Source organism: Artemia franciscana, chromosome 8 (genome assembly GCF_032884065.1).
Source record: "Artemia franciscana chromosome 8, ASM3288406v1, whole genome shotgun sequence".
In the NCBI taxonomy this organism is placed as follows: Eukaryota; Metazoa; Arthropoda; class Branchiopoda; order Anostraca; family Artemiidae; genus Artemia; species Artemia franciscana.
Genome location: NC_088870.1, coordinates 35,151,348 through 35,177,765, shown reverse-complemented (window position 1 = coordinate 35,177,765; position 26,418 = coordinate 35,151,348). Strand labels below are relative to the sequence as shown.

The following is a 26,418-nucleotide window of genomic DNA, read 5'->3' as shown; positions in this document are numbered from 1 at the left end:
TTACCAGAACTTGCAGTTTGGTCGTTAGAGCGGTAGCCTTTGAGTCGGGATGTCAAGGGTTTATTTGTTTATCGGGCATTTTTTTTAATCATGGTTTTGTTGGTACCCAATTATTTAGTTTGGGACAGGGATCAGTGGCGTGACCCTGTAAGCTCAGCCAGAGTCGACCCAGCTCTAAATGGGTACCTGGAGAAGCTTGGGCAAGGTAAACAGGAAGGGTGTACGAAATCACAGATTAGTTGGTCTCCAGCCCCCCATTGCACTTCCTGGCTGAAGGGCCTAGAAACGGAGATTTTAACCAATACTGATTTTCCTGCTGCACTAAAAAATTACGAATAGCTGCCAAAACATGAGCGATTTTGAGGTTGATTTTTTTTTTCTCTCTGATAATTTATGAATAAAAAAGGGGCTTCACTATTGTTTACATTCTTTTTAGTATTTCGGGAAAAAAATGAGGCAAGTTATTCGAATTTGTCAATTCGTTGTTCTTTTTTTTTTGTTCCCATAGTCTCCAAAGAGTTTCATTCATAGACCCGTATTTGTTATTGGGAAATGTTCGGATGTTTCTTCAGGCGGGACTATTGAAGGGGAGGGACTCCATGGGATGTTTTCCACTGGAACCAGGGCTTCCGAGGGAAATTTTACAAGGGGCGAGCGGGTTTTTCTGTCATTTCTTGAAAACCATCAAAATTAAAATAATAAAAAAATCACAGAGTGAAACGTTCAATAGAAGTGTTCATCAGTGCATTAGTCTCCAAGTTGTGGGCACTTACACGGATGGTAAAATTTTAACCAGGGAGTTAACGGACGAATGAGGGGCCTGTTTCCTGTCGTGACAAGATGTTCATTCGGTTTTAACATTTTTCGGGAATTTGGCGCAATAACTTTTCTGGTGGGGGGCACTAGCTCTGCATCCACGGCTAGCTTTAATCTTGGGCATAAAAGTAATAGTCTCTGGGGGCAGGGCAGCCAGCTAAGGTGTGACCACTCAAGAGGGTCAGCCTCACTTCTGAGGCTCTTTTTTTACTGGGGAGGGTAGTGAGTTCTCTAGTGAGACACGGTCCTTAGCTATACCCGTGGTCAGACACTACATTGAAGTGACTTTGAAGCAGCGATAGTAATAAATATTTATAACTTTACTCATCCTTTATGTGAACAGTTAGTGTCTCAGAAATAAGTATTAAATTATTTACCATGCAGTCATTATCAAAGTTATATTGATTATATAACAGATTATAGCAGGCGTTGAAATATTTCAAATTATGTGTTGAAACACGCGCTTCGACATTTCAAATTACTGTAATGGAAATACGCCACCGGCGCAAGGACCTTTGTTGTCACAAGTGTCGTTAATCCCAAGAAAGAAAAGGATTCACAAATCAAAAATTATAAGCAATTACACGATGTCGTCGATACCGCTCCATTTTTTTAGATGTTATTCATAACGAGTGAAAATTGGAGGACACAAGCTTCAAAAAAAATTACTCAAAAACGAAAAAATAAAAAACGGAAGGAGTTCGCAGGTGATAAGCGAACAGCTCGACAAAAGAGAATAAAAACGCACTTACTTATTTGGTACTAATTTTTCATCTGCTAAAGCCCCTGTTAAAAACAATAAAAAAAGTGGGAGTCCTATTGCTTAGGAATTTTGTCTTTTAACATCGATCTTGCATGGAATCAAATAATATAAAGACAAGTACAGAGGGCTACAAAACTCCAGCAAGAAAGAAACAATATAGGACCTGAGCTTGCTGAGCTTTCCTCTACTTCATTTACGCCAAAAAGGAGGTAGATTTAGCTGGTCGAATTAAAAAAAAGGGACTCAACTGACCAGAGTAAGATGTGACGAAATACCTTTATAGTCTATACTGCTATAATTACTTCCGTTATATACGGATAAATAAAACATAATCTTTGGTGTCCTTTATTATTTATAAGGGGGAGCGGGGGACGGTTAAATCGGGAAAATTAGAAAAAAGGAGGTATTTTAAACTTACGAACAGGTGATTAGATCTTAATGAAATTTGATGTTGGGAAGGATATCATGTCTCAGAGCTCTTATTTTAAATCCCGACCGGATCAGGTGACATTGGGGGGAGTTAGGGTGGAGAACCTTAAAATCTTGGAAAACGCTTAGAGTGGAGGGTTCGGGATGAAACTTGGTGAAAAAAATAAACACAAGTCCTTGATACATGATTGACATAATCGGAACGGATCTGCTCTCTTTGGGGGAGATGGGGGAGGGTTAATTCTAAAAAATTAGGTATTTTTAACTTATGAAGGAATGATCAGATCTTATTGAAATTTGATTTTTTGAAGGATATCGTGTCTCAGAGCTCTTATTTTAAATTCCGACCGTATCCGATGACATTGGGGGGAGTCGAGGGGGCCTAAAATCTTTGAAAACGCTTAGAGCCGAAGTATAGGGATGAAACTTTGTGGGAAAAACGATCACAAGTCCTAGATATGTGATTGACATAACCGGAACGGATCCCCTCTCTTTGGAGTAGTTGGGGGGAGGAGGGTTAATTCTGAAATATTAGAAAAAAATGAAGTATTTTTAACTTACGAAGGAGTAATCACTTCTTAATGAAATTTGATGTTTGGAAGGAAATCGTATCTCAGAGCTATTATTTTAAATCCCGACCAGATCCGGTGACATTGGGGGGGAGGGAACCTAAAATTTTTGAAAAAATTTAGAGTGGAGGGATCGGGATGAAACTTGGTGGGAAAAACAAGCACAAGCCCTAGATACATGATTGAAATAACCGGAACGGGAGTTGGGGGGAGGGTTAATTCTAAAACATTAAAAAAAGAGATATTTTTAACTTACGAAGGAATGATCGGATCTTTATGAAACTTCATATTAAGAAGACCTCATAACTCAGATCTTTTATTTTAAACCCCGAATGGATTTAGTGTCATTGGGGGGGGGGGGAATCTTGGAAAACGCTTAAAGCGGAGAGATCAGGATGAATCTTGGTGGGAAGAAAAAACACAAGTTATAGATACATGATTGACATAATTGGAACGGATCCATTGTCTTTGGGGGAGCTGCGCGTTTTTAATTTGGAAAAAATAGAAAAATTGAGGTATTTTTAACTTACGAGTGGGTGATCGGATATTAATGGATTTTGACATTTAGAAGGACCTTTTGACTCATTGCTCTTATTTTTAGTCCCGACAGGCATTAAGCCTCTGATCTTCCTTTTAAAGCAATCTATTAATTCTTAAAATTTTGCTAGAGCTCATGCCATATGAGCTCTTGGCTCTTCCGACCTCGTCACAAGTGCCCATGAGCTCTTAGCTCTTGTTATTTTGTCACAATCGACCATTATAATAAAAGTATTGTTTTTCACTATTAGTTTTCTGCATTGTTTTTACAATTGTAAATCGTCAGTATATCTACTTCCTTCTGCTTATTAAGTACATGTTATGGTATATCAAACAAAAAACTTCTTATCTTTCCTGCAAATACAGTCTTTTGGTCCTGATTTATTTGACCTAATTAATAAAATAATTATTTGACCATTTCTATAAAAAAAAACTCTCCCTCTCTTCCTTTTTGGGCTAGAATACTTGTATCCAAACTTGACATGTTGCATCGTCCAAGGCATAATTGGTTCAGTTTTCTAAAATAATTACAACTAGAAAATTGAGGACAGATTATCAGAAAATTGAGGTCATGGACAGATTATCCATGACCTTACTCACTACAGTGTTTTACCGATAGAATAGCTTCCTTCACTATCAAGTGCAGTAAGACCCGACATTTAAGGAAGAGGATCAGTAGTTTTCCCCCTCTTCCAGGCTCTGGGGTCCAATTTGAGAATAATTTTAAAATATTTTAAACTGAATCCATAAACCATTCCTCCAAGGGGAAAAGACGCATACTAGAGAAGAAAATTAAAAGGGAATGACAGTTTTCAATTGTCAATTCAAATATTGTTATTTTTTAAAGCACAATTTTTGAAGAAATTTACCGGATGGACAAATTTCTGCGAAGGTATCAGCAATGTGAAGTGCAGCAATGCGAAGTCGGAATGACGAGCTTGCCACTTCGTCAAAATTTAAAAAAATAACCTCGAAGATTGTCGCACTGACAAATTACTATTTTTATTTTTTTTTAAATGTATCTAATAATCTTTATCAGCGATCGCTAGAGATGGATTCTGTGCGTTTACTTAAATGTTGTCTCTGGTTACATATACATTTTTATGTTAATACTGATAAGGGGAAATGCCGAACTATTCCGTCATCACCAAGTCAAAATTCAAGCAAGGAGTTGCAATTTATTTCTCCGTTTGTTGTTGTACTCTCGATATGGATTTCACTTTTCATTATTGTGTGCGGCCTAATACTTTCCATTTTGCCACCGTACTTTCCAGATTGGCTTCTATGCTGGGGTCACATCAAAGCCCGTAAATTATCGATTTTTTTTTTGTTTGAAAAATTTTGAATCTTTGAAAAGTTTATTAAGACCCAGAAGAAAAATCTTTCTCGGATTTTTAAAAACATTTTAAATGAAAACGCATAAGAATTCGGCTTAATAAACTGAGCATAAAATAAAGCTTACCTGTGCTTCCAAACTTTAGTCTCCAGATCGCGCATGAAAAATGCAGGATCAAAAATCCGTCGGCAATCCTTCAATTCGTCGCAATCCGAGTTTCTACCACCAGTCACGATCCGGTAGGGCAACGGGGAAGAAGCTAGAGGGTTCCGCTCCGCCTCAAGGTTTGTCGCTTGACCTAAATCTCTTGACTTGTCTAGTTCTTCAGCGTACCACATTATTAGGTATTTTGGATATTTGAATCTACCAAGCTCCCAAATACTTTTTACAAAGGCGCTGTCTATGTGTGGTAACACTTTTAAGATGTATACCTCGCTTTGATTTAATTTTCCCCCTGATTTCGGCTTTGTGTGCACAACTTTACTGAAGACTCCTGACTATATCTCATTTCTAGGTTTCTTCATTGCATTGAAATAATTTATGAAAATTTCACACTTTATTAACAAGCAGCTGATTATACCAGCTTGTCATTTTGGTCTCTAGGGGGTATTATCGGCGATCTGAAAAGATTCTTTCTGGCAACCGACTTGTAAAAATTTCAGGTAGCTGAAAATATTCTAGGGGACTTTTAGAAAACAGGAAAATAAATCGAAAAATGGTTCCAATCATCTTACAGGTTATTGTCTTCTGCTCATGATAGTACCGATTTTGTTCTAAAAGCACTATCCTTCATAGAGTACACTTGTGAAAAAGAGCTAGACATTTTCTAAGATTTCTAAGCAATTAGAGGAAATAGAGCAAAATCTTTGTAAACATTTTGTAGCATCTTCAAGAAGCTATGGCCTGATATTAAAAGCGGCATCTTCCGCCAATGAATACTTGAGTACTTTTTAAATATAAATTTTCAATTTAACATGGGATTTTCGAGTTCCATCAGTTCACTTAATCACGGCCTTAAACATTTTTGTCTGTTGTTAACGGGTATATAAAAAAGATATGTTGTTACTATGCTATCGTTATCTTTTAGCAGCGGAATGTAAAAAGTAGAAATTGTGGGTAATTTTAAAGTTATTATCTAAGATTGTTTTTTCTCTTCTTTAAGCTTCCGGCGAATTTTACGTTTTCGTTTTCGAAACACATTGCGTCAGACTTGACATTGACAAACATACCGTTGGGTGTTTAACATGGATGTGATTATAGACTATTTGGACGATGCTGTTTTCAATAAAGTTTACCCCTCAACTTGGGGCTCTTCCAGTGGATTGAGACAATTTATATCCTTATATATAGTTACCACTATATTTGGATTGCTTGCTTATTATGTAACTGCAGGAATTAACTACATGTTTTTCTTTGACATAAGAATATTAGAAAATCGGTTAATCTTAAAGGTAAAAATGACTATTGTATTATTTTTCTTTATTATGATTAAGAATGTAATATATACATATTATGATGCTGATAAGAGCCTCTTTCAGGCAAAAAACGACGATCATCTCTTAATACTTTTTTAGTCTACTTCTGCAACAGTAATTTAAAAGACGTTCTGTTAACGACACTAATTCTTCAGAAGAGGAAGAGCTTAATGATTTGTTTCATCTTTTTTTACTTTAAACAATATTGTGTTTTCTGCAAGAGAAAGGCTTATTTAGAAACCCAAGATGCCGTGAAAACCATTTTGATGTAAAAAATAAAATTATATATCACGAACATAATCCAAGGAGGGCTTTGGGCCGTGCCCTCTCCTCAGAATCTCGGAATTGAAAACACCATTTCCTCTAGCTATTTTGACACTTACTATGTAAGTTGCTTATTTAAGCATTTTTCTGTAGGCTAGTAATATTGTGCCATCACGCATGTTGTTTCCGAGTGAGATCAGCATGATTCATGATTGCAGCGATAACAGCAACGTATTGAAGAGCGAACCGCGGCCTGCAATAACCGGTGTTTAAAAGAAATAAACTGCAAGTACGAAAAATTGTCATATGAAACTGATTCAGGAATGGTAATTTTGGTTAATATTACAAGTTTATTCAAAAAGAAGCTTATAGGAATCTTGAAACCCCCTAAAAAGGGAGTCGGATCGAAATGAAAATGTCACCAATAGAATCACTTGTTTATGAGTCCTAATTAGGAAATCTTAGTCGCCCACCTTAAAAAAACAAGGAAACTCACTTTTTTTGGCATGGAAAACGCACTGTATCCGTTTTTTATTGTTTCAGGGATAATTGTATTGAGCCATTGGTCGTATAATATCAGAAGAGGGTTCATTAAAAAATAAATCACAATACCTTGTTTGGGTAACACAATAGGTTATGCCATGGAGAGGCCGTTTTTTACCATTTTGTGCCACAAGTGCCAATTTTTCCCAAGAGCAGTTCAAAATGCTGGAGAACGGAAATTCTAAGATATCTTGTCGGTTATTATAGTCTAAAATCCCTAATTGGACCTTTTGAGCCGTCTTGGAACCGTCTTGGGACCGTCTTGAAAAAAAAAACCAGCAGAGTTGTGTTTTCAGCCATTTTGGGTCAGAAACGCGGATTTTTTCCCAAGAAGGGTCAAAATGCTGGAAGGTGCAATTGTAGCGTTTAACGCCAGTTAAACGCTCGAAAATTCCCTCCATGGGCAATTCCCCCACTCCCATGGGAAAAATTCGTCTTCAGTGGAAATTCCCCTCTCCCCGTGAAAAATCTCCCTCGAAAATTCGCCCACTGGAAAAATTCACCCCATCGTAAAATGGTTCTAGGTGGTTCCTCCCGCAGAAAATATCCTGCACGGAAAATACTCCACATGGAAAATACCTCCCACTGGAAGGTACCTCCCCCCAAAAAATACCCCCTTTAAAATGCCCCACCGTGGAAAATACCCCCCCATCCCATGGAAAATATCCTTCGAAGTGTTACTCGTTGTCTGTTAATTTTTTTTCTTCCGACGTCAAATCAAATTAGGCAAAAATCTCTTTTAAATAATTTTAGTATATAAAATATCATTTTATGTACTTTATAAATACAACAAATGGATATTCCAGGACCAAATTAAGCTAGAAATAAAGATGGCATCATTCTCGCTACCAATTATGGCTTTCCTATCAGCAATCTGCTTTTGGCTAGAAGTTCGTGGTTTTACGCAGTTACATTCACATATAGCCTCAGGATCAGCAGGTAATTATATCGGAACAGTTTTCTGCTCAGCTTTTAGTTTACAGACCTTTTCTGCGCAGTAGAAGACTCATTTTTAAATGGTTTCATTACATGCGTCAAAGTGGCCACTGTTCTTAATAGCCAGGTTAGGGGAGGGGCAGTAATTTCTGGAGATATGAAAATTAATGTCTTGATTCTAGCCAAATAGCATAGTAGATGCTCTATAGGAGGACAACTGCGGCAGGGCGTAAGATCCAGATTTATGGACAACGGCCTCTGTAAAGGGCTGCCTCGACCCTTTCGGGGTACCTGCAAGACTGGGAAACTTGCGGTCAATTTTTCCCACTTGAGGAGTGGCGCCCCTCGAGGAAATTATAGCCTAGTAAACAACACAGCACTCGTACGGGATTCTGATTATTGGATAATTTTCTGGGCTTGGTTTGTTTTGATGGGCGTTTTCGGGCTGAAAAACCTCTTCCTAGCTGATTTATCTACTATGGGCTGCCTCCCCGTAGTAGCATAATATTTGTAGGCATGAATATATAATGAGTCGGAGGTAATAGGCTTGGGACTGTCTGTGCAGGATTTCGACTCTTGTTGATAGAAGAGCATCGCCAAGTGCTGAAAACCATGTTGTGACCAAGATGGGCCCAGGATTGCACAAAGCCTCCAACTTACTGGAGGTCCCAGGGACTTCTTGCTGTCCGGTTCTAAGCCGGCTTAAGCGCTTCGGTGTAGACTTGAGAAGATATGTTGGTCCCCATCCTGCACTGGTATCCGGGATCACTGCTTTTCTTGAGGCCAAAATAATTTCAAAGATTTAAAGAACATGAAAATTGGAACTTGGAATGTTACGACGTTAAAAAATGACTATCGCATCGACATTTTGACTGACGAATTCAGACGGTTTGAACTGGATTTATTAGGAGTTTCAGAAACTCATATCCCAGGGTAGGAAGCATGAAATTAGGTGACATAGAATTTGTTTACTCAGGCAGGAAGGATGGGGTACATAGACAGGGAGTAGGGCTCATGATGAATAAGGAAGCTGCTAAGTCTTGTTTAGGCTGGGAAGGTATTAATAATAGAATACTAATTGCTCATTTTATGACTAAAAAGTTTAGGGTATCAGTTATAGTAGTATATGCCCCCATTGAACCAACTGATGGAGATACTAGTGACTCAGATGAATTTTACTTACAGTTACAGGAGCAAATAGACAGGGTACCAGGTAGAAATATGGTGTTTTTGCTAGGAGATTTTAATGCCCAGGTTGGTAGAAATAGGGATAGATGGTATCCTAGCCTAGGTAATTTTGGTGTAGGAAAAGAAAACAGTAATGGCTATAGGCTTTTGCAATTTTGTAGGTATAACAACCTAGTTATAACCAATACGGTGTTTGGTCACAAAATGGCCCATAAGTTGACATGGTATTCACGTGATGGTAAGACAGCAAACCTTATTGATTATGTTATTGTAAACAGAAGACTAGCAGGATCAATACAAGATACTAGGGTGTATAGGAGTGCCGTTATTGATGTTAAAAGTAAAGATCACCATCTAGTAGTGTCTAAGGTTAATTTAAAGCTGAAATTTCGGAAGAGTAACTCCCTCTCGGAAAGTTATGATGTTGGTAGACTTCAGGATGAAAATTTGAGAAAAAAATTCCAGGAACAGTTGAGTACTAAACTTGAGGGTTTAAAATTTGACAATGTGGAAGATGGATGGAATAATTTCAGAAAAACAATTTGTGAAGTTGCTGATGGTGTCCTAGGGAAGAGTGCTAAGACAGCAACTAGGAATATTAGTGAAAAAGCTTTAGGTTTAATAGAGAGTAGAAGGGGTTTGTATAAGAATTATCTGAGCGATAGGTCGTATGAAAACAAAAGGAATGTAAAGAAAGTGGAGAAAGCATTAAAATATGAACTAAGGAGATGTGAAATGGAGGCGATGGATAAAATTGCTGAGGATCTGGAAGATGCGGCTAGACGGCATAATAGTAAAATATTATACTGGCATGTTAATAAATTGAAAGGGAGTAGCCGATCCGGACTAGTCCCAGTTAAAGATAGAAATGGGGTCACAATTAGTGATAAGGAAAAAGTTAAAGAAAGATGGGTGGAACATTTTGAGAATGTGCTAAACCGAGATACAGTTGCAGGAAAAGATATAGATGAAAATGAAAAAGTTTGTGATACCTTGGATGTGAAGGAAGATTTGTTTAGTGAGGAAGAATTAGCGACAGTACTAGAAGGATTAAAAAATAATAAGGCCCCAGGTGCTGATAGTATGATTAATGAGTTCCTTAAATATGGTGGCTCTGAGGTTAGGAATAAGCTACTGAAGATTATGAACATGATTTTTGAAAAAGGGGAAGTACCCAATGATTTTAGGAAAACCTTAATTAAACCACTGTATAAGAAAGGTGACAAGAGTGAATGTCGGAATTATCGAGGCATTAGTCTGGTCTCTGTAGGTAGCAAATTACTGAGTAATATGATACTTTTTAGACTGAGACATGCTGTAGACAAAGTTTTAAGGGAAGAACAATGCAGTTTTAGAAAAGGTAGAGGATGTGTCGACCATGTTTTCACTCTTAGGTTAATAATTGAGAAGTCCCTTCGTTGTCAAACACCTTTGGTCCTTAGTTTTATCGATTATGAACAAGCTTTCGATTCTGTTGATAGAACAGCGTTAACAAAGGTCTTATCGTTATATGGTATACCAGAAAAATACATTAAAGTGATTTGCGCTATGTACGAGAATAATACTGCTGCGGTTAAGGTAGGAAATGAGGTTAGCAACTGGTTTTGTATTAAATCAGGAGTTAAGCAGGGTTGTGTTCTATCCCCCTTTATATGGATCATTTTGATGGACTTCGTCTTAAGGAGCACAGGAAAGGCAATTGGAGACCATGGAATCAAATGGGGAGGAAGAACGCTCCTGGACTTAGATTATGCTGATGATTTAAGCATATTAGATGAAAGTGTGAGCAAAATGAATGAATTTTTAGAGGTTTTACGAGTTCAGGGTGCTAAAATAGGCTTGAAAATTAATGTTAAGAAGACTAAGTCACTAAGGTTAGGAATAAGTGAAGATGAACAGGTGACCTTAGGTAACGAAAAGATTGATCAGGTTGGGAGCTTCAGTTACCTTGGTAGTATTATTAGTAAAGATGGTGGGAGCAGTGAAGATGTTAAAAGTAGAATAGCTAAAGCTCAGTGTGTTTTTTCACAGTTAAAAAAAGTTTGGAAGAATAGAAAGATAAGCCTACAAACCAAGATTAGAATATTGGAAGCTACAGTGATGACAGTGGTCAAATATGGCTCTGAAGCATGGACACTCCGAAAAGCAGATGAAAATTTACTAGATGTTTTCCACAGAAATTGCCTACGGATTGTTCTGGGTACCCGGCTGACTGACCGTATTTCAAACAGTAGGTTGTACGAAAAGTGTGGTTCAATCCCGCTTTCTGGGGCTATAATGAAAGAAAGGTTGAGATGGCTAGGCCACGTTCCACGGATGAAGGATGACAGATTACCGAAGATTGTCCTTTTTGGCCCGTCTGGGGCTACACGGAAAGCAGGTCGTCCTTGTCTGGGTTGGGAGGATGTCATAAATAAGGATTTAAAGGAAATGGGAACTTCCTGGGAGGGTGTAAAGAGGGAGGCTTTAAATAGATTAGGTTGGAGGAGGAGCGTGCGTAGCTGTGTTGGCCTCAGGCGGCTTGGTGCTGCAGTGAGTTATTAGTAGTAGTAGTAGTAGTAGTTATTATATACCAGCTTATCCGTCGCGCGTTGCTGAGATCTCAAAAGAAAACAAATTCAATGAAAATTCCCCCTGCGTTTAATAACGGTCACATTTTTAAATTTCAAACTAGTTGACAATTTTCCCCTAGACAATTCACCCCTCGGAAAACTCTCTGCCAGACACCCCCACCCCGCCTAACAATTCCCCTACATTAGAACATCGAGTCCCTTAATTGAAAAAATACAATAACGCACTGAATTAATAAACACGAACATCAATAGTCTCTCGAAGGTATATAAAAACTACCCCAAGAATTCCTTACGTGAAACCATTCTTCAAGGCTTCAGACCCCTCAGAAAAACGATTTGACACTTCCCAATGGTCAGTTGAAGCTATAGCGAATTAAATCATTTGATATCAGAATAGCTGACTTAGTCCGTGTTTAACTAAACGCATCTGCTTGGAATCTTAATTATATACCACCTTTTTCAAATTTACGTGGTTTCATAATTCAAAGTGCACATTATACGAAATTAGCGTGGGAAAGCTGTGAATTACTTTTCTAAAGAAAGACGAGTGATTTTGGAACAATTTCTTTTAGTTTTTATTTTTGAATTCTCGTGCGTGCCAGGCATTAGACCCAATGAGAACTGCTATTTGTTCTAATTTCTCAATATTAAAAAAAAAAAAATCAAAACACAATTATCATAAGCATTTAGTGTTGTGTAGCAAGACATTTCCTAAATGTATTCTAAGACCACAGAGGCTATACCCGATGTATGACAAAAAAACAAACAAACAGTAGAATTAAATAGCCGAGAAAACGAGGGAACTATCAGCCAGTGGATATTTACCTTTTATCATTTTTGCTTCTTTTCTGTCCACTGCCTGATATTTACCCCCGTTTTTTCAGCTGTTTAATTTAGTATCCATTTATTATTTAATTTTTTTGCTATTATATTACAGAGAGTGAAGAACTCTCTCTGACTCCACAATTTTCGGGACAAATTGTTTTTCTTTCGTTTTTTTACAGCCATTTTTCTTCCAGGATTCTTCTCTATAATTCTAACATCTATTGCATTTCTTGCCTTCACCGACGCTTGTATATACTGGATTCACAGATGCCTTCACCATCCTTTTTTCTACACACGACTTCACAAAGATCATCATAAATGGAAGGTATGAGCATCCAGGTGAGGAGTAAATAGTCATAGGCAACAATAGGTGTCCAAAATCATAATAGGGTCAGCACAGTCTTGCTGTTGCGAGAATTTCTAGGTTAATAAAAAATATAGTTAAGCATAACGTCAATCACCCTAGGGGAAGAGATTTGATCTATCCAGTAGGGACTCGATTCAGGTTCCAAAAACCAGTTTTTTCCAAACATTTCAGATTAGATTCCTAAATTTCTCGGGTGAGGGTGGGGAGGGACAAAGAGTTACTCCCGAGCTTCACCCTAGTTTCTCGAGCTTCTAATATCTTTTGAAAATCTAGGGAAGAGTAAAATATTAATTTTTCTATAAAATAATAAACAAGCATCTTTCAATGAAAATATTCCAAAAAAGGTAATTTTCAAAACCATGGGAGGGCGGGGGGCCCCATACCCACTAAGAATTTTATATTATTATTTTATAGAAAAATGAACATTTTACTCTTCCCTAGATTTTCAAAAGATATTTTGCCCCTTCCCCGAAATTTATGTTAATTTAGGCAACTGATGGAGGTTTACACCGAATACTGAGACTACTACACGCACTAAGTAGCCCTATTTGAACCATCTCAATTCGCCTTTCCTTATTGACTGGGCCAACCTTAAAAAGCCAATATAACTGTTTTACTCGAGGCAGACCCACACATGTAGTTAAACTGTGAGAAAACAGTTTTTTTTTCTGTAGCTATCGTCTGGTCAAACGGGACAAACCCACTTGATTAAATAAACCTTATAAATTCCGCCTATTTAGATTGGTGAAAACAAATTAACATACCATATCTTTGGGATTTTTCTACGCCTTAAATGAATAGATATGGCCTTTTTTATTTACATAAATGACGTCTATTTTAATTAGTATTTACTAAATCTTTTATGTTGATAAAAAACACAGAATTCTTGGAAGTTATTATGCATAAAGATTAATAGAATAGTATGCTTAGAGAAAGGGAATAGTTTGAAAAGGGGCTTATGCCAATTCTCTTTCATATTTATTTATATGTAATTTTTGATGAAAGTGTGCCTCAGTCGAAGCCTCAGCCGTCTGAATATTGCCTATTTCTCTGTCATCATTTACTCCTAATCAAACGGAAGAAGGCCGAAATCAGGAATCAGGATGAACTGTCAAATAGTCGTTAAGTTCTTCACGGTCCTGCTCGCTGGATATAAATTTATAACAGTACAATTAAATCAAAATTTTCGGTTACTACATTGGCGGCGCGTACAAACAGCTCCTCCCATTTGAACTGCCATCGGCAGTCGTTATATTACCCTGGAACACGTTTTTTCGCAGAAACTTTCTCAAAATGCCTTTGAAACCGACTCGAGACTGCGAAACCTAATTATAATTTCTAAAAACATCTAATAATAACATTACACTATTAATTACTGATTTTTATATATTATTAGAATAAATTGATTTAAAATTATATTCTTTAAAAGTTGGTGTTACAAAGGTGAAACCACGTTTTGCGTTCAACAGAAATCTGACTTGTCTACCCGTGAAAAATCTAATGTTGCTTATGTATCATGTGCTCTGGAGCATTTGCACCTCGGCCTGGCTTTGTTGAGAAAGGTTGAGGGATAGGTTGCGAGATTTGGTTGAGATGGGAATCATTGTACTGTCTAAATGAATAAGTAAGGAGTGACATTAAAACTTAAAACGAACAGAAATTACTTCGTATATGAAAGGGCTGCTTCCTCATCAACACCCCGCTCTTTACGTTAAGGTTTGACTCTCTCTTAATTCTACTTTTTAAAACAGTAAAAAACTTTAGCGTAAAGACCGGGGCGTTGATGAGGAAGCAGCCCTTTCATATACGAAACAATTTCTGTTCGTTTTAAGTTTTGATGTCGCTCCTTACTTTCAGTTAAAAAAACTAGTTTTTCTTATTTAATTTCTGAACGTTTTTGAATTAATGCATGTTTGATTTTGGCTCTCCGCACATAAATTATTAAAATCAAATTTGTATATTAATTCTTTTTTTTGGCTAAATGGCTTTCCCTTAGTTTTGATCAGACGATTTTGAGAAAAAAGGGGTGGGGAAGGAGGCTTGGCCTAGTTGCCCTCCAATTTTTCGGTTACTTAAAAAGGCAACTAGAACTTTTAATTTTTAACGAACGTTTTTATTGGTAAAAAATATACGTAGCTTAAGAATTAACTTACGTAACAAACTTTTATATTCTTATATTTTTATTATGTATACGAGGGGGTTTGTACCCTCGTTGATACCTCGCTTTTTCCACTAAATCGTAAGTTTTGTCCCAATTCTTTAAGAATGACCCCTGAGTCAGAAAGGCCGTAGAATAAATAGTTGAAATTACTAAAAATACTTTAGCATAAAGAGCGAGGTAACTATCTCCTCCTAAATACCTCGCTCTTTATGCTAAAGTATTTTTAGAACCCTCATATGCGTAATAATCTCTGTTCGTTTTAAGTTTCAATGCTACTCCTTACTTTCAATTGAAAAAACGTTTTCATGTTTATTTTTTCATTGTTTTTTTATAGTAATGCTAGAAAATCCTGCGCCCTTTTCATTTAATTTTTCGTCCCCCATGGCATATTCCTCCAAGGAAAGATCCTCCTACATAACCCTCTCCCCTCAACCCCCCCAAACCAAAAAATCCCCCTGAAAAACGTCTGTACACTTCCCAATAACCATTACTGTATGTATACACTGGCCAAAGTTTGTAACTTGCAGCCCCTCCCCCAGGGATTGTGGGAGAGTAAGTCATTCCCAAAGATACATTTATTATGGTTTTCGACTATGCGGAACAAAATGGCTATCTCAAAATTTTGATCTGTTGATTTTGGGAAAAAATGAGCGTGGGAGGGGGCCTAGGTGCCCTCCAATTTTTTGGTCACTTAAAAAGGGCACTAGAACTTTTTATTTCCGTTAGAATGAGCCCTCTTGCGACATTCTGGGACCACTTGGTCGATGCGATGACCCCTGGGGAAAAGAAAAAAAAACAAATAAACACGCACCCGTGAATTTGTCTTCTGGCAAAAAATACGAAATTCCACATTTTTGTTGATAGGAGCTTGAAATTTTTGCTACAGAGTTCTCTGATACGCTGACTGCGATGGTGTGATTTTCGTTAAGATTCTATGACTTTTAGGGGGTTTTCCCTCTGTTTTCCAAAATACGGCAAATATTCTCAGGCTCGTAACTTTTGATGACAAGGATTAAATTTGATGAAACTTATATATTTAGAGTCAGCATGAAAATTCGATTCTTTTGATGTATCTTTTAGCATCAAATTCCGTTTTTTAGAGCTTCGTTTACTATTGAGCCGGATCGCTTCTTACTACTGTTCGTTACCACGAACTGTTTGATATACACTGGTCCTGCTGGACAATAATTTAATTTTGTAAACTGGGCTAAAAAAGACTGTGATGGGGGCGGAGTGTGAAAGTACGGCACCTGCACCCATTCTCAACCAAATATTTAATATATATTTTTGGATCTTTTACTTGTCTAACTGTTTTCATCCCCCTTCGTCTTGGGTATGTAGGGACTTATGAAAACAGACTCTTGAAATTTGAAGTATCAGCTGGTGGCCTATGAGAAGGACCACGAACCAACAAAACAATACCATGTAGACATTACCACGTACAACCATGTAGGTTGTAGACAATATCGAATGTCTGTAGACTTGGAGCTGATTACTGAGATTGGTTAAGGGGTCTGAGAGGTCGCGAAATTTGAATTGGGTCCAAGACAGGCTCAATTATGGGAGAAAATGGAATTGTTTCTGATATACAGAGTTTCCTTAGTACAATCCTGAGTCTACTCGTCGGCAGGGCCTCCCCCAATTAATTCAGCGCGTCCCCAAGTGGGGGACAGGGGAATGCCCTGCAGATATGTAGGGTATCTCCATAGGAAGCGAGGATATTGGATGTAATATCCAGATTTATGGACAACGGTCTCTCTTAAGGCTGCCTCGGCCTTGCTGGGGTACCCACAAGACTGGGGACTATGCAGTCAACTTTATTCCCACTTGAGGAGTGACACCCCTCGAGGAAATTATAGCCTAGTGAACGACACTGCATTCGCCTGGGATTAAAATCGACGGGTAATTCCTCTGGGCTTATTTTCTTTTAGCGGGCGTTTTCGTGCTGAAAAACCTCTTCCTAGCTTATTTATCCGGTATGGGCTTCCTCCCTGTAGTGGCATCATATTTGTAGGCATGAATATATAACGAGCCTGAGGTAATAGGCTCGAGATTATTTGTACAGGATTTCCACTCTTGTTGATAGAAGAGCATCGCCAAGTGCTGAAAACCATGTTGTGACCAAGAAGAAGATTGACCAAGAAGATGATAGGAAAGCCATCCACTTGATCGATAATCTAGTTACCCGACATCACCTCTTCACTTTCACTTATTCCCAGTCTTAGTGATTTAGTCTTCTTAGCATCAGTTTTCAAACCTACTCTTGTACCCTGAAATCTAAATACCTCCAAAAATTCACTTGTTGGTAACATTTTACTCTAGGACGCTAAAATCGTCAGCATAATCTATGTCCAGGAGAGTTTTGCTTCCCCATTTGATTCCTTTGGCGGGACCCTAAGATATAATAAAATAATCATACATATCCTTGTTAGAAAAGACAAATATTGTTCCCTGTTTGACAAGGAACTTCCAAAGAGTTTAAGGATATATCTAAACGTCCCATATTTTTAGTTTCCTTTGAAAACTGTATGAGAAAAATTATCAAAGACCATTACATCTATAAAAATGTCTTCAACAGAAAACAATAACAGATCGTAGAATACATTAAACTAATCTAACAAATTAAACAACAAAAAACAGAGAAATTAGACGAGAGAAAAAACTTGAGAATATAGGAGGCGCATGCAAAAACTTAAGAATTCTAACAAAAAAAAACTAGCATTGTAAAACAAAAGAACACTGCGCATCTTATTTTATACACAGCATTCTACATTTTGCAGGTATATGAAAGGGCGTGGCGTGTGGTTCAAAAGAGGATAAAAACTTTACTTACAGTCAATATATTTTATCAATTCAATTTATAATATAAAAACAATAATTTTTAAATAAAAGAAAGAAAGATAATAGAAAACTAGAGTTCAAAGTCATCTGCCACTATGCGATTAGTAGCAAATTGACTACGAGCCACGCACCAGTGTCCTTCCTACAAACTTGTACATGGAAGTCAAAGACTGTGTAAGCTGTCATATCCCATCTTCAACTCTTGTTATCATACAGCGTTTTAAAAACAAGGTGTTTTGTATGGACTAGAATCCTTCCATTACTTTTCCACAGCTTCTCCCTTTTCGAAGCTTTCCTATAATTCTTTAAAAACTAGGATAGCATGTTTTCTATCTACTCGAAGCGATATCTTTGCTTAAATTCAAAGAATGCATGCTGTTAGATAGTTGACATACTAAAACACATTTTCAAGATCTAGAGAAACTTTTCAACTGAAAAATCTTTGCCAAATATAAAACAATAGACAACACCCACATAACAACTTTTTCAGTGTGATATCATAGGCATAAAAAATTCCACTAAAATATTTCCTTCCCTCCACATTTCTTTATAATATTGAAGCGATAATACCTTTATAGAAATATTGGAAGCAACGCCATCTATATTGATGAAAAAAATGGATAACTCCTTTCCTAAGCTAGTCTGTCATTCTTCAAAAACTATGGAAGGAGCATGGCTTCTAACTACTGAAAATGGTATTACTATAGAAAATAGAGAAAATACATAGTTATACCAGCATTTTTGACAAAACTCATGTTAAAAATCTCAAGATAAAGACTTTTAACTGATTAAATAAAAAAAAACTATTTTTTTTAGCTGAAAGTAAGGAGCGACATTAAAACTTAAAACGAACAGAAATAACTCCGTATATGAAATGGGTTGTCCCCTCCGCAATCCCTCGCTCTTTACGCTAAAGCTTTTAATTGTTTTAAAAAGTAGAATTGTGGTAAAGAGTCAAACTTTAGCGTAAAGAGCGAGGGATTGCGGAGGGGACAACCCATTTAATATACGGAGTAAATTCTGTTCGTTTTAAGTTTTAATGTCGCTCCTTACTTTCAGATAAAAAAATTAGTTTTTTTTATTTAATTTCTGAACGTTTTTGAATTAATGCATGTTTGGTTTTGGCTCTCCGCACATAAATTATTAAAATGAAATTTGTATATTAATTCTTTTTTGGGCAAAATGGCTTTCTCTTAGTTTTGATCAGACGATTTTGATAAATAAGGGGTGGAGAAGGAGGCCTAGTTGCCCTCCAATTTTTCGGTTACTTAAAAAGGCAACTAGAACTTAATTTTTAACGAACGTTTTTATTAGTAAAAAATATACGTAACTTAAGAATTAACTTACGTAACAAACTTTCATAATCTTATATTTTTATTATGTATATTTTTATTATTACGAGGGGGTTTGTACCCTCGTTAATACCTCGCTCTTTACACTAAATCGTAAGTTTTGTCCCAATTCTTTAAGAATGACCCCTGAATCAGAAAGGCCGTAGAATAAATAGTTGAAATTACTAAAAATACTTTAGCATAAAGAGCGAGGTATTTATCTCCTCCTAAATACTTCGCTCTTTATGCTAAAGTATTTTTAGAACCCCTCATATACGTAATAATCTCTGTTCGTTTTAAGTTTCAATGCTACTTCTTCCTTTCATTTGAAAAAACGTTTTCATGTTTATTTTTTCATTGTTTTCTTATAGTAATGCTAGAAAATCCTGCGCCCTTTCCATTGAATTTTTATTCCCCCATGATAGATTCCTCCAAGGAAAGATCCTCCAACATAGCTCCCTCCCCTCAGCCCCACCCCCAAACAAAATAAAATCCCTCTGAAAACGTCTGTACACTTCCCAATAACCATTACTATATGAAAACACTGGTCAAAGTTGTAACTTGCAGCCCCTCCCCCAGGGTTTGTGGGGAGTAAGTCATCCCCAAAGACATAGTTATTATGGTTTTCGACCCTGCTGAAAAAAATCGCTATCTCAAAATTTTGATCCATTGACTTTGGGAACAAATGAGCGTGGGAGGGGGCCTAGATGCCCTCCAATTTTTTTGGTCACTTAAAAAGGGCACTAGGACTTTTCATTTCCGTTAGAATGAGCCCTCTTGCAACATTCTAGGACCACTTGGTCGGTACGATGACCCCTGGGAAAAAAAAAAAAAAAAAAACCAACACCCGTGATTTGTCTTCTGGCAAAAAATACAAAATTCCACATTTTTGTAGATAGGAGCTTGAAACTCTACAGTAGGGTTCTCTGATACACTAAATCTGATGGTGTCATTTTCGTTAAGATTCTATGACTTTTAGGGGGTGTTTCCACCTATTTTCTTAAATAAGGCAAATTTTCTCAGGCTCGTAACTTTTTATGGGTAAGACTAATCTTAATGAAACTTATATATTTAAAATCAGCATTAAAATGCAATTCTTTTGACGTAGCTATTGATATCAAAATTCAATTTTTTAGAGTTTTGGTTACTATTGAGCCGGGTCACTCCTTAGTACAGTTCATTACCATGAACTGTTTGATACATATGTTCAAGCTCTGTAATTTGCTTCCCAAGAAATCAAGCTATTAATTTTGTAATTCCTCAACACATTCAACTCGTTCGTTACCATGAACTGTTTGAAAATATATTTTTCAAGAAGATGCTCAAGTGCTCGTAGGGGCACGTCGTTCCCTTACAATATCAGATTTTACAATAATTTTTTGAAATCATAATATAATTTGTCCATTTTTGCACTAGTCTATTAAGGGGCTTGAGGGGGCAACAGTTCACTCTTATTCTGTTTGTTTTAAGTTGTGATTCGAATATTATTTTCAGTTTCCGTTTGTTTTAGGCTTCATGCATTCTTTCACAGTAATCTGTATTAGTATTTGGCTTGAATATTCGTTTTAATTTCTGTACACTTCAGATTTCAATCATTCATTCATGGTAACAACTATCCGTTTCTAGTTTGGCTTATTTCATGAATGGTGCTGCCCATTTAAGGCTTTATTATCACCTTTTTTTCCCTTTAAGTTTTTGGGGCGAAATTTTTCTTAAACCATTACTTGAAAACACCAGTTTCTTGCATTGTGATTATCCTTAAAATTACTCATTGAAGTAGATTTTAATCAAATCTTTTGTAGGTGACCACACCATGGGCTTCACATGCGTTTCACCCCTTGGATGGATTCTTACAGTCTCTTCCATATCATTTATACATTTTCATTTTTCCCATGAACAAATTTCAATATCTGATCTTATTTGGACTGGTCAATATATGGACCGTATCCATTCATGACGGGCTATACAAGTAAGTTATTCCTAAATTGGTAAAGATGGAATGTTTAAAACTCTTTGAGTAAGCGGCGTTTACATGCATGAATAGCTAAAATTCGATGCCTAGACATATTGGCAGCGGTAGATTCAAAGGCAGTATGTTACGAAATAAGAATTTTACTGGAGAGCAAAAAAAGCAAAAAATGTCTGTTCGGTTTTGGCCATTATCAGTAACTGTTTTTTTTTGTAAGAGAAACTTTTTTGGGCTGTTCCAAATATGGAAAAAGCAAATTGAATGTTAACATTTTGACCACCATTCTAGAACATATAGCACAAAAACTAGGAATATCTTAATGAAAAAGAAAAAAAACATACTACCATGGAAAACAAATTGCGAGTTGTACACGTTCCCAGTCTCAGAGTTGTGAATTTTATCTGTCAATTTCTAGGTTCAATACAGGATAAAAACAAAGATTAAAACCTATGCTTAAGTGTTAAAAAGGGTGCTTTAAATTCCCACACTATTCTTTAAGTGCATTTTAGGAAGGGAGCCAAGAAACTCATCCATTTTACCCCTTGCTGCAATGTGAAATTTTGAACCAATAAGAAGAATGCAAGGCCTGACTGGTATTTCTGTATGAAACTTTAAGCTAATAAAGAGAATAAAAAAAATTTTTGAATCATGATATTTTTTTACAATATTGTTTGTGAAATTTTGACTATCTTTTTCCTTGTAGTTTCTATTTTGAATGATGCTCACAGTGACAATCTTGGGATGTCGATTCTCTTGACAACGTTGTTGAATCTCGTTGACAAAAATGACAATGTTGGTCTTCTTTTTCTCTGTAATATTTATTTTGAATGATTTTGAGAATGACAATGTTGACATGCTTATTCTATTGACAAGATTGTTGACTCTCTTGAGAAGAATTATAATGTTGAATCTTTATTTCTCTGCAGTTTCTATTGCGAATAATCAAAAGCGTATTATATATTTCTAATAGCTTTTGGTTAAACCACCTGCATGGTTATTACAGATGACTTTATATCAATTGAAACTAACGGAATAATGCCACTAGAGAAAATAAGAACGGGGGAGATATTTCGGACCAATATTCACGGTCGGGCTTCAGTACTTAATTTAAATAAATAAAACCGAAAATGAATTAAGTGATAAAACAAATGGATACACAAATTATGCGATTTATTACAATATTCTAATAATAATAATAATAATATTTTAATTGTGTTACTTCATCAGTCGTCTGACTTTTTTTTTCCATTTCTCACAATTCTTCAAATGAGTTTTGTATTCAGCAATTAGTAGGAGTGTTCAGCAATTCAACTGCAAAGTAGGAGACTGATTATTCGCAAAGGAATTGTCAATGGTTTAAAGCAAACTTAGCCGTTTTCTGGCAGAAAAGTTCGTGTTTGTAATGATCAAGTGCGTAAACATTATATTTTCCAGGGTACCAGACGTTTTGAAGCCAGTCATTAATGGATCAGCACATCATACAGATCACCATAAGTACTTTCGTGTCAACTACGGCCAGTATTTCACACTATGGGACAGAATTGGCGGAACTTTTAAGAATCCAGATGGTTTTCAAGAAGGAAAGCAGGGATAAATACTCCTAATTTTGTAATCTGCTTTTTGTGATAGGTTTATCATATTTTTGTTTCTTTTTTTCACGGGAAACAAGTAATACAAACTATTAATCTAAGGGTAATTTTGACATCAAGACTCTTCCAGAGCTTAAACACTGATGACGATACAGAATCTAAAATTCTATACATTTGATTTGGGGCCAAATTAAAAATCTACTACTACTAACGACACACTGCAGTGTCAAGCCTCCTGTGACCTACACCGCTACGCGGGCTCCTCCTCCTTCCCAATCTATTCAAGACCTCCCTCTTTAGACACTCCCCTGAACTACTCATTTCCCTAAAATTATTCTTTACGACATCCTTCCATCCCATTTGGGAACGATCTGCTTTTGGTTTGGCTCTAAATGGTTGGCCGACAAAGACAATCTTTGCCAACCATCCTTTGCCATCGATCATCCTTCATGTATCGTACTCTTTAAGTTTAATATTCGGGCAAAATAACTGAGCTAAACAATTCTATTGCCTGTAACACTAAAGAGGATTAGAGAAAGAAAAACACGAAATAAAAAATAAGGAGAGAAAAAAGGCTATTCTTCCATACCTGCTTGCATTGTACCACTTTACAAATGAGGGCATGAAAGCTTTTCTATACCTGCCATGGGTAGACCCCACGGCGCAAAAAAAAACAACAAAAAAAACAAAAAAACAGGGCTTCTCTTCGTATATTTGAGAGGATTTCACTCAAAGCTGAAAACTTATTATGATGCAAAGATTGGCAATTTCTTCACTATTAGTGTCCCATTATATTAAAAACACTACATATCAGTGAAATCAACAATCTTCGAATGCGCATTTTTGCAATTGTTTCAACTATTAATGAAAGCACCATTGCAAAATCTTATTTTCTTCGTTTTTTAAAATCTAGAACTAATTAATCACATTCCAGAAAACTGTAAAAAAATCGAGATTATAGATTCAATGAAACAGGGCACATGATAAAATTACTGAGGACCTAATTTCAAATTTGATAAAATGAGCAAACTACAGGATTCCTTTGTCTTCTAGCCCAAACCATTAGAAGAGTTACACAGTTTCAAAATTCAGATGGAGTTGAGACTGTCACCGAGTTTAGTCGTCTCAAATAGGAAAAATGGAGCTGCCTACAAGTATAGCTGCAATAGCTGCCGCTGACAAACTAATTTGAAGATTTGTGTGTTATGTCTGCCAAGATTCCTTCAAATAATATGGCTCCTGAAATACGTCTCGAATCTACTTCGACATTCAAGTATCGTCATCCAGTGTCACTTTCCCTCTACTAAGATCTGCGCTCTCTAACAACCCAGATACATCTTTTACGATTATTTGTATAAAATAACTAAACTTTTTTCGTAAGGTAACCAAAGGAAACAACCATACCCCGATTTCCAAGGGCTTCTTCAGGACCTTTAAGGCTTGTGAGACTTTAAAGACTGCTACCATTTATGATCATACTAATGGGAGATTCTTCTCCCCAACTCCTAAGAGAGACACTCGCTAGCATTTATAAACTTTCTATTAATAACATCCCTCCCAAATTATCTCCATTTACCCCTAAAACCCATTCTTTCATTTACCAAAGGATCACGAAAAGTACCATTTGCCTAAAATTTTCATTTCAAATGCTTAATTTAGCAGGTACCATCTTTTTTTTTGCAGCCAATGAATATGTTCATTTCTGCCTCCCTGAGCGCATTATTAACTCTTCATTAAAAACACAGAAATCTAAATTATTCTGATCGAGATCGAGTTTCCTAAATATATCGTTTTCCTCCAAAAGCCTAGTACAGTAAAACCTTTCCAAAAAAGCTTGGACCGAAAAATACAATTTGAAATTTAATTGCTAGAGGCAAATAGTACTATGGTGTTTATCTAGATAAGAGTCAAACGAGTACTAAGATACTGAGCATATTCGTGGATTGAGTCCGAAATTCTCCCTGTCGTAAATCTAAACTAGGTGCTATTGAACTTAAAATGAATACTGTTCGTCAAAATTAGCGAAATATTTAAATCTTATTGAGCGTGCGATAAAAGAAACACTAGAAAATTCAAATCACAAATCATTCCATTTATTAATACTGTCCTATTAAGAATTCGTTATCATCAATAACATAAACTTTGCTGTGGTAGACATTTGGCAAATACAAGTATGTAATGTAAATAGAAGCGAAAACCACCCTGCCTTTCCATCACAAACATCAAAAACAAAAAGAACGATAGGCAAATATTCATTCAAATTAGATTAACACTGTCTTGCAAAAAGAATCCCCTATTGTTCTTCTTGTATTTGATGTTTAGGTATGTACTGACCAGTCCCTTCAAAAATGGGCTATAGGATTATTCAACCAATTCTTCATTTGCATTCTTAAACATATCTCTGAAGAGATTTTCAACATTTCCATCTGTTATTAAGAATTGTTGCAGACAAAGAAAGATTGTCATTATTTTATGTTATAGTTGCCTCATTCTATAAAAAGTAACCTGCAATAGCCAGTCTGAAGCTGATTTCAAGATCCTCAAGTGTATATTAACACTTATTGCGTATTTTCAAATAGTTCGTGGTAACGAACTGTAGTAAGGAGCGACCCGGCTCAATAGTAAACGAAAGTCTAAAAAAGGGAATTTTGATACTAAGAGATTAAAAGAATCGAATTTTTATGCTGGTTTTAAATATATAAGTTTAATCAAATTTAGTCTTACTCATCAAGAGTTACGAGCCTGAGAAAATCTGCCTTATTTTGGAAAATAGGGAAAAACACCCCCTGAAAATCACACCATCGCATTCAGCGTATCTGAGAATCCTAATGTAAAAATTTCAAGCTCCTATTTACAAAAATGTGGAACTTGTCGTAGAGGACAAGTTCCCTCGACAACAAGGAGTTGCCGTAGAAACTTCGAAAAGAGCTCATTCAATTGGAATTGAAAGGGCGACTAACACTCCTTCCACGCCCACTATTTTCCCAAACACATCCAATCAAAATGTTCATATAGTCATTTTGCTCAACGTAGTTGAAAGTTCTGGAAATTATGTCTTTGAGGATGATATCCCTCTCCCAGAGCCCTCAGGTCAAGGATTGTAAGTTATGCCCTGAGGGTATATAAGGTTTCTATGGAAAGCGTTGTCATAGAACTTTGAAAAAGGGCCCATCGGTTTGGAAATTGAGAGGGCTATTACCCTTTTTAACAGTTGAAAATGATCGAAGGGCAACTCCCCCCCCCCAACGGCCATTATTTCCCCAAACACTTCCAATCAAAATTGATATACCGATTTACTTCAACGTAGTTGAAAATTCATAAAATTATGTCTTTGAGGATGACAACCCCCCCCCATAGCCCTCAGGGCAAGGGTTGTAAGTTGTGCCCTTGGGGCATTTCGCATCTGATTGAAATTATGCAACGGCAGTTCTGTTTAAAATAGTCAAAAGAACATATAACCTTGACTCCAGGGTTAGCACAGCCCCCCAGAGCCATGGGGCAAGGGCTTTAAGCTATGCCCTGGGGCATATAAGGTTTTCATGGAATGCATGTAAAGGTATACATGATTGACTTCTACTCTCTCAGAACATGAAGGGCATTAAGATGAATATTTCAGGGAATGTTGAGGCGATCGTTTGACTAAATCATAGCATGCTATGTGTATATGGGTTGTCAAAAGGGTGTAACACAGGAATTAATGAGTATATTAATTTGGGATTTTCAGGAAACGATAAGAGAGGTTTGACCAAAAAGGTAATATTTGAACGCTACTACTACTCCAACTACTGCTGCCACAACTGCCACTACTGCTTCTAGAGTTACCACAAGCACTTTTACAATTACCACTAAGGCTGAGGATATTGAAAAAAATATCTGAGGATATATTAAGGGGAAAGTTTAACTAAA

The 26,418-nt window shown here is 36.6% G+C and overlaps 1 protein-coding gene and 1 long non-coding RNA gene across 2 annotated transcripts in view; both read left to right on the top strand.

The window, feature by feature from the left end:
- Nucleotides 1-26,418, top strand: part of LOC136030348 (uncharacterized) — a 361,960-nt gene that overhangs the window by 244,068 nt on the left and 91,474 nt on the right. The gene's annotated exons all lie outside the window — the stretch shown is intronic.
- On the top strand, nucleotides 5,657-22,613 carry LOC136030342 (lathosterol oxidase-like). Its single transcript, XM_065709260.1, has 5 exons — nucleotides 5,657-5,901; nucleotides 7,539-7,671; nucleotides 12,449-12,579; nucleotides 20,757-20,923; nucleotides 22,358-22,613. The coding sequence occupies exons 1-5, from the start codon at nucleotides 5,695-5,697 to the stop codon at nucleotides 22,515-22,517; spliced, it is 798 nt and encodes a 265-aa protein (XP_065565332.1). The 5' UTR covers nucleotides 5,657-5,694; the 3' UTR covers nucleotides 22,518-22,613.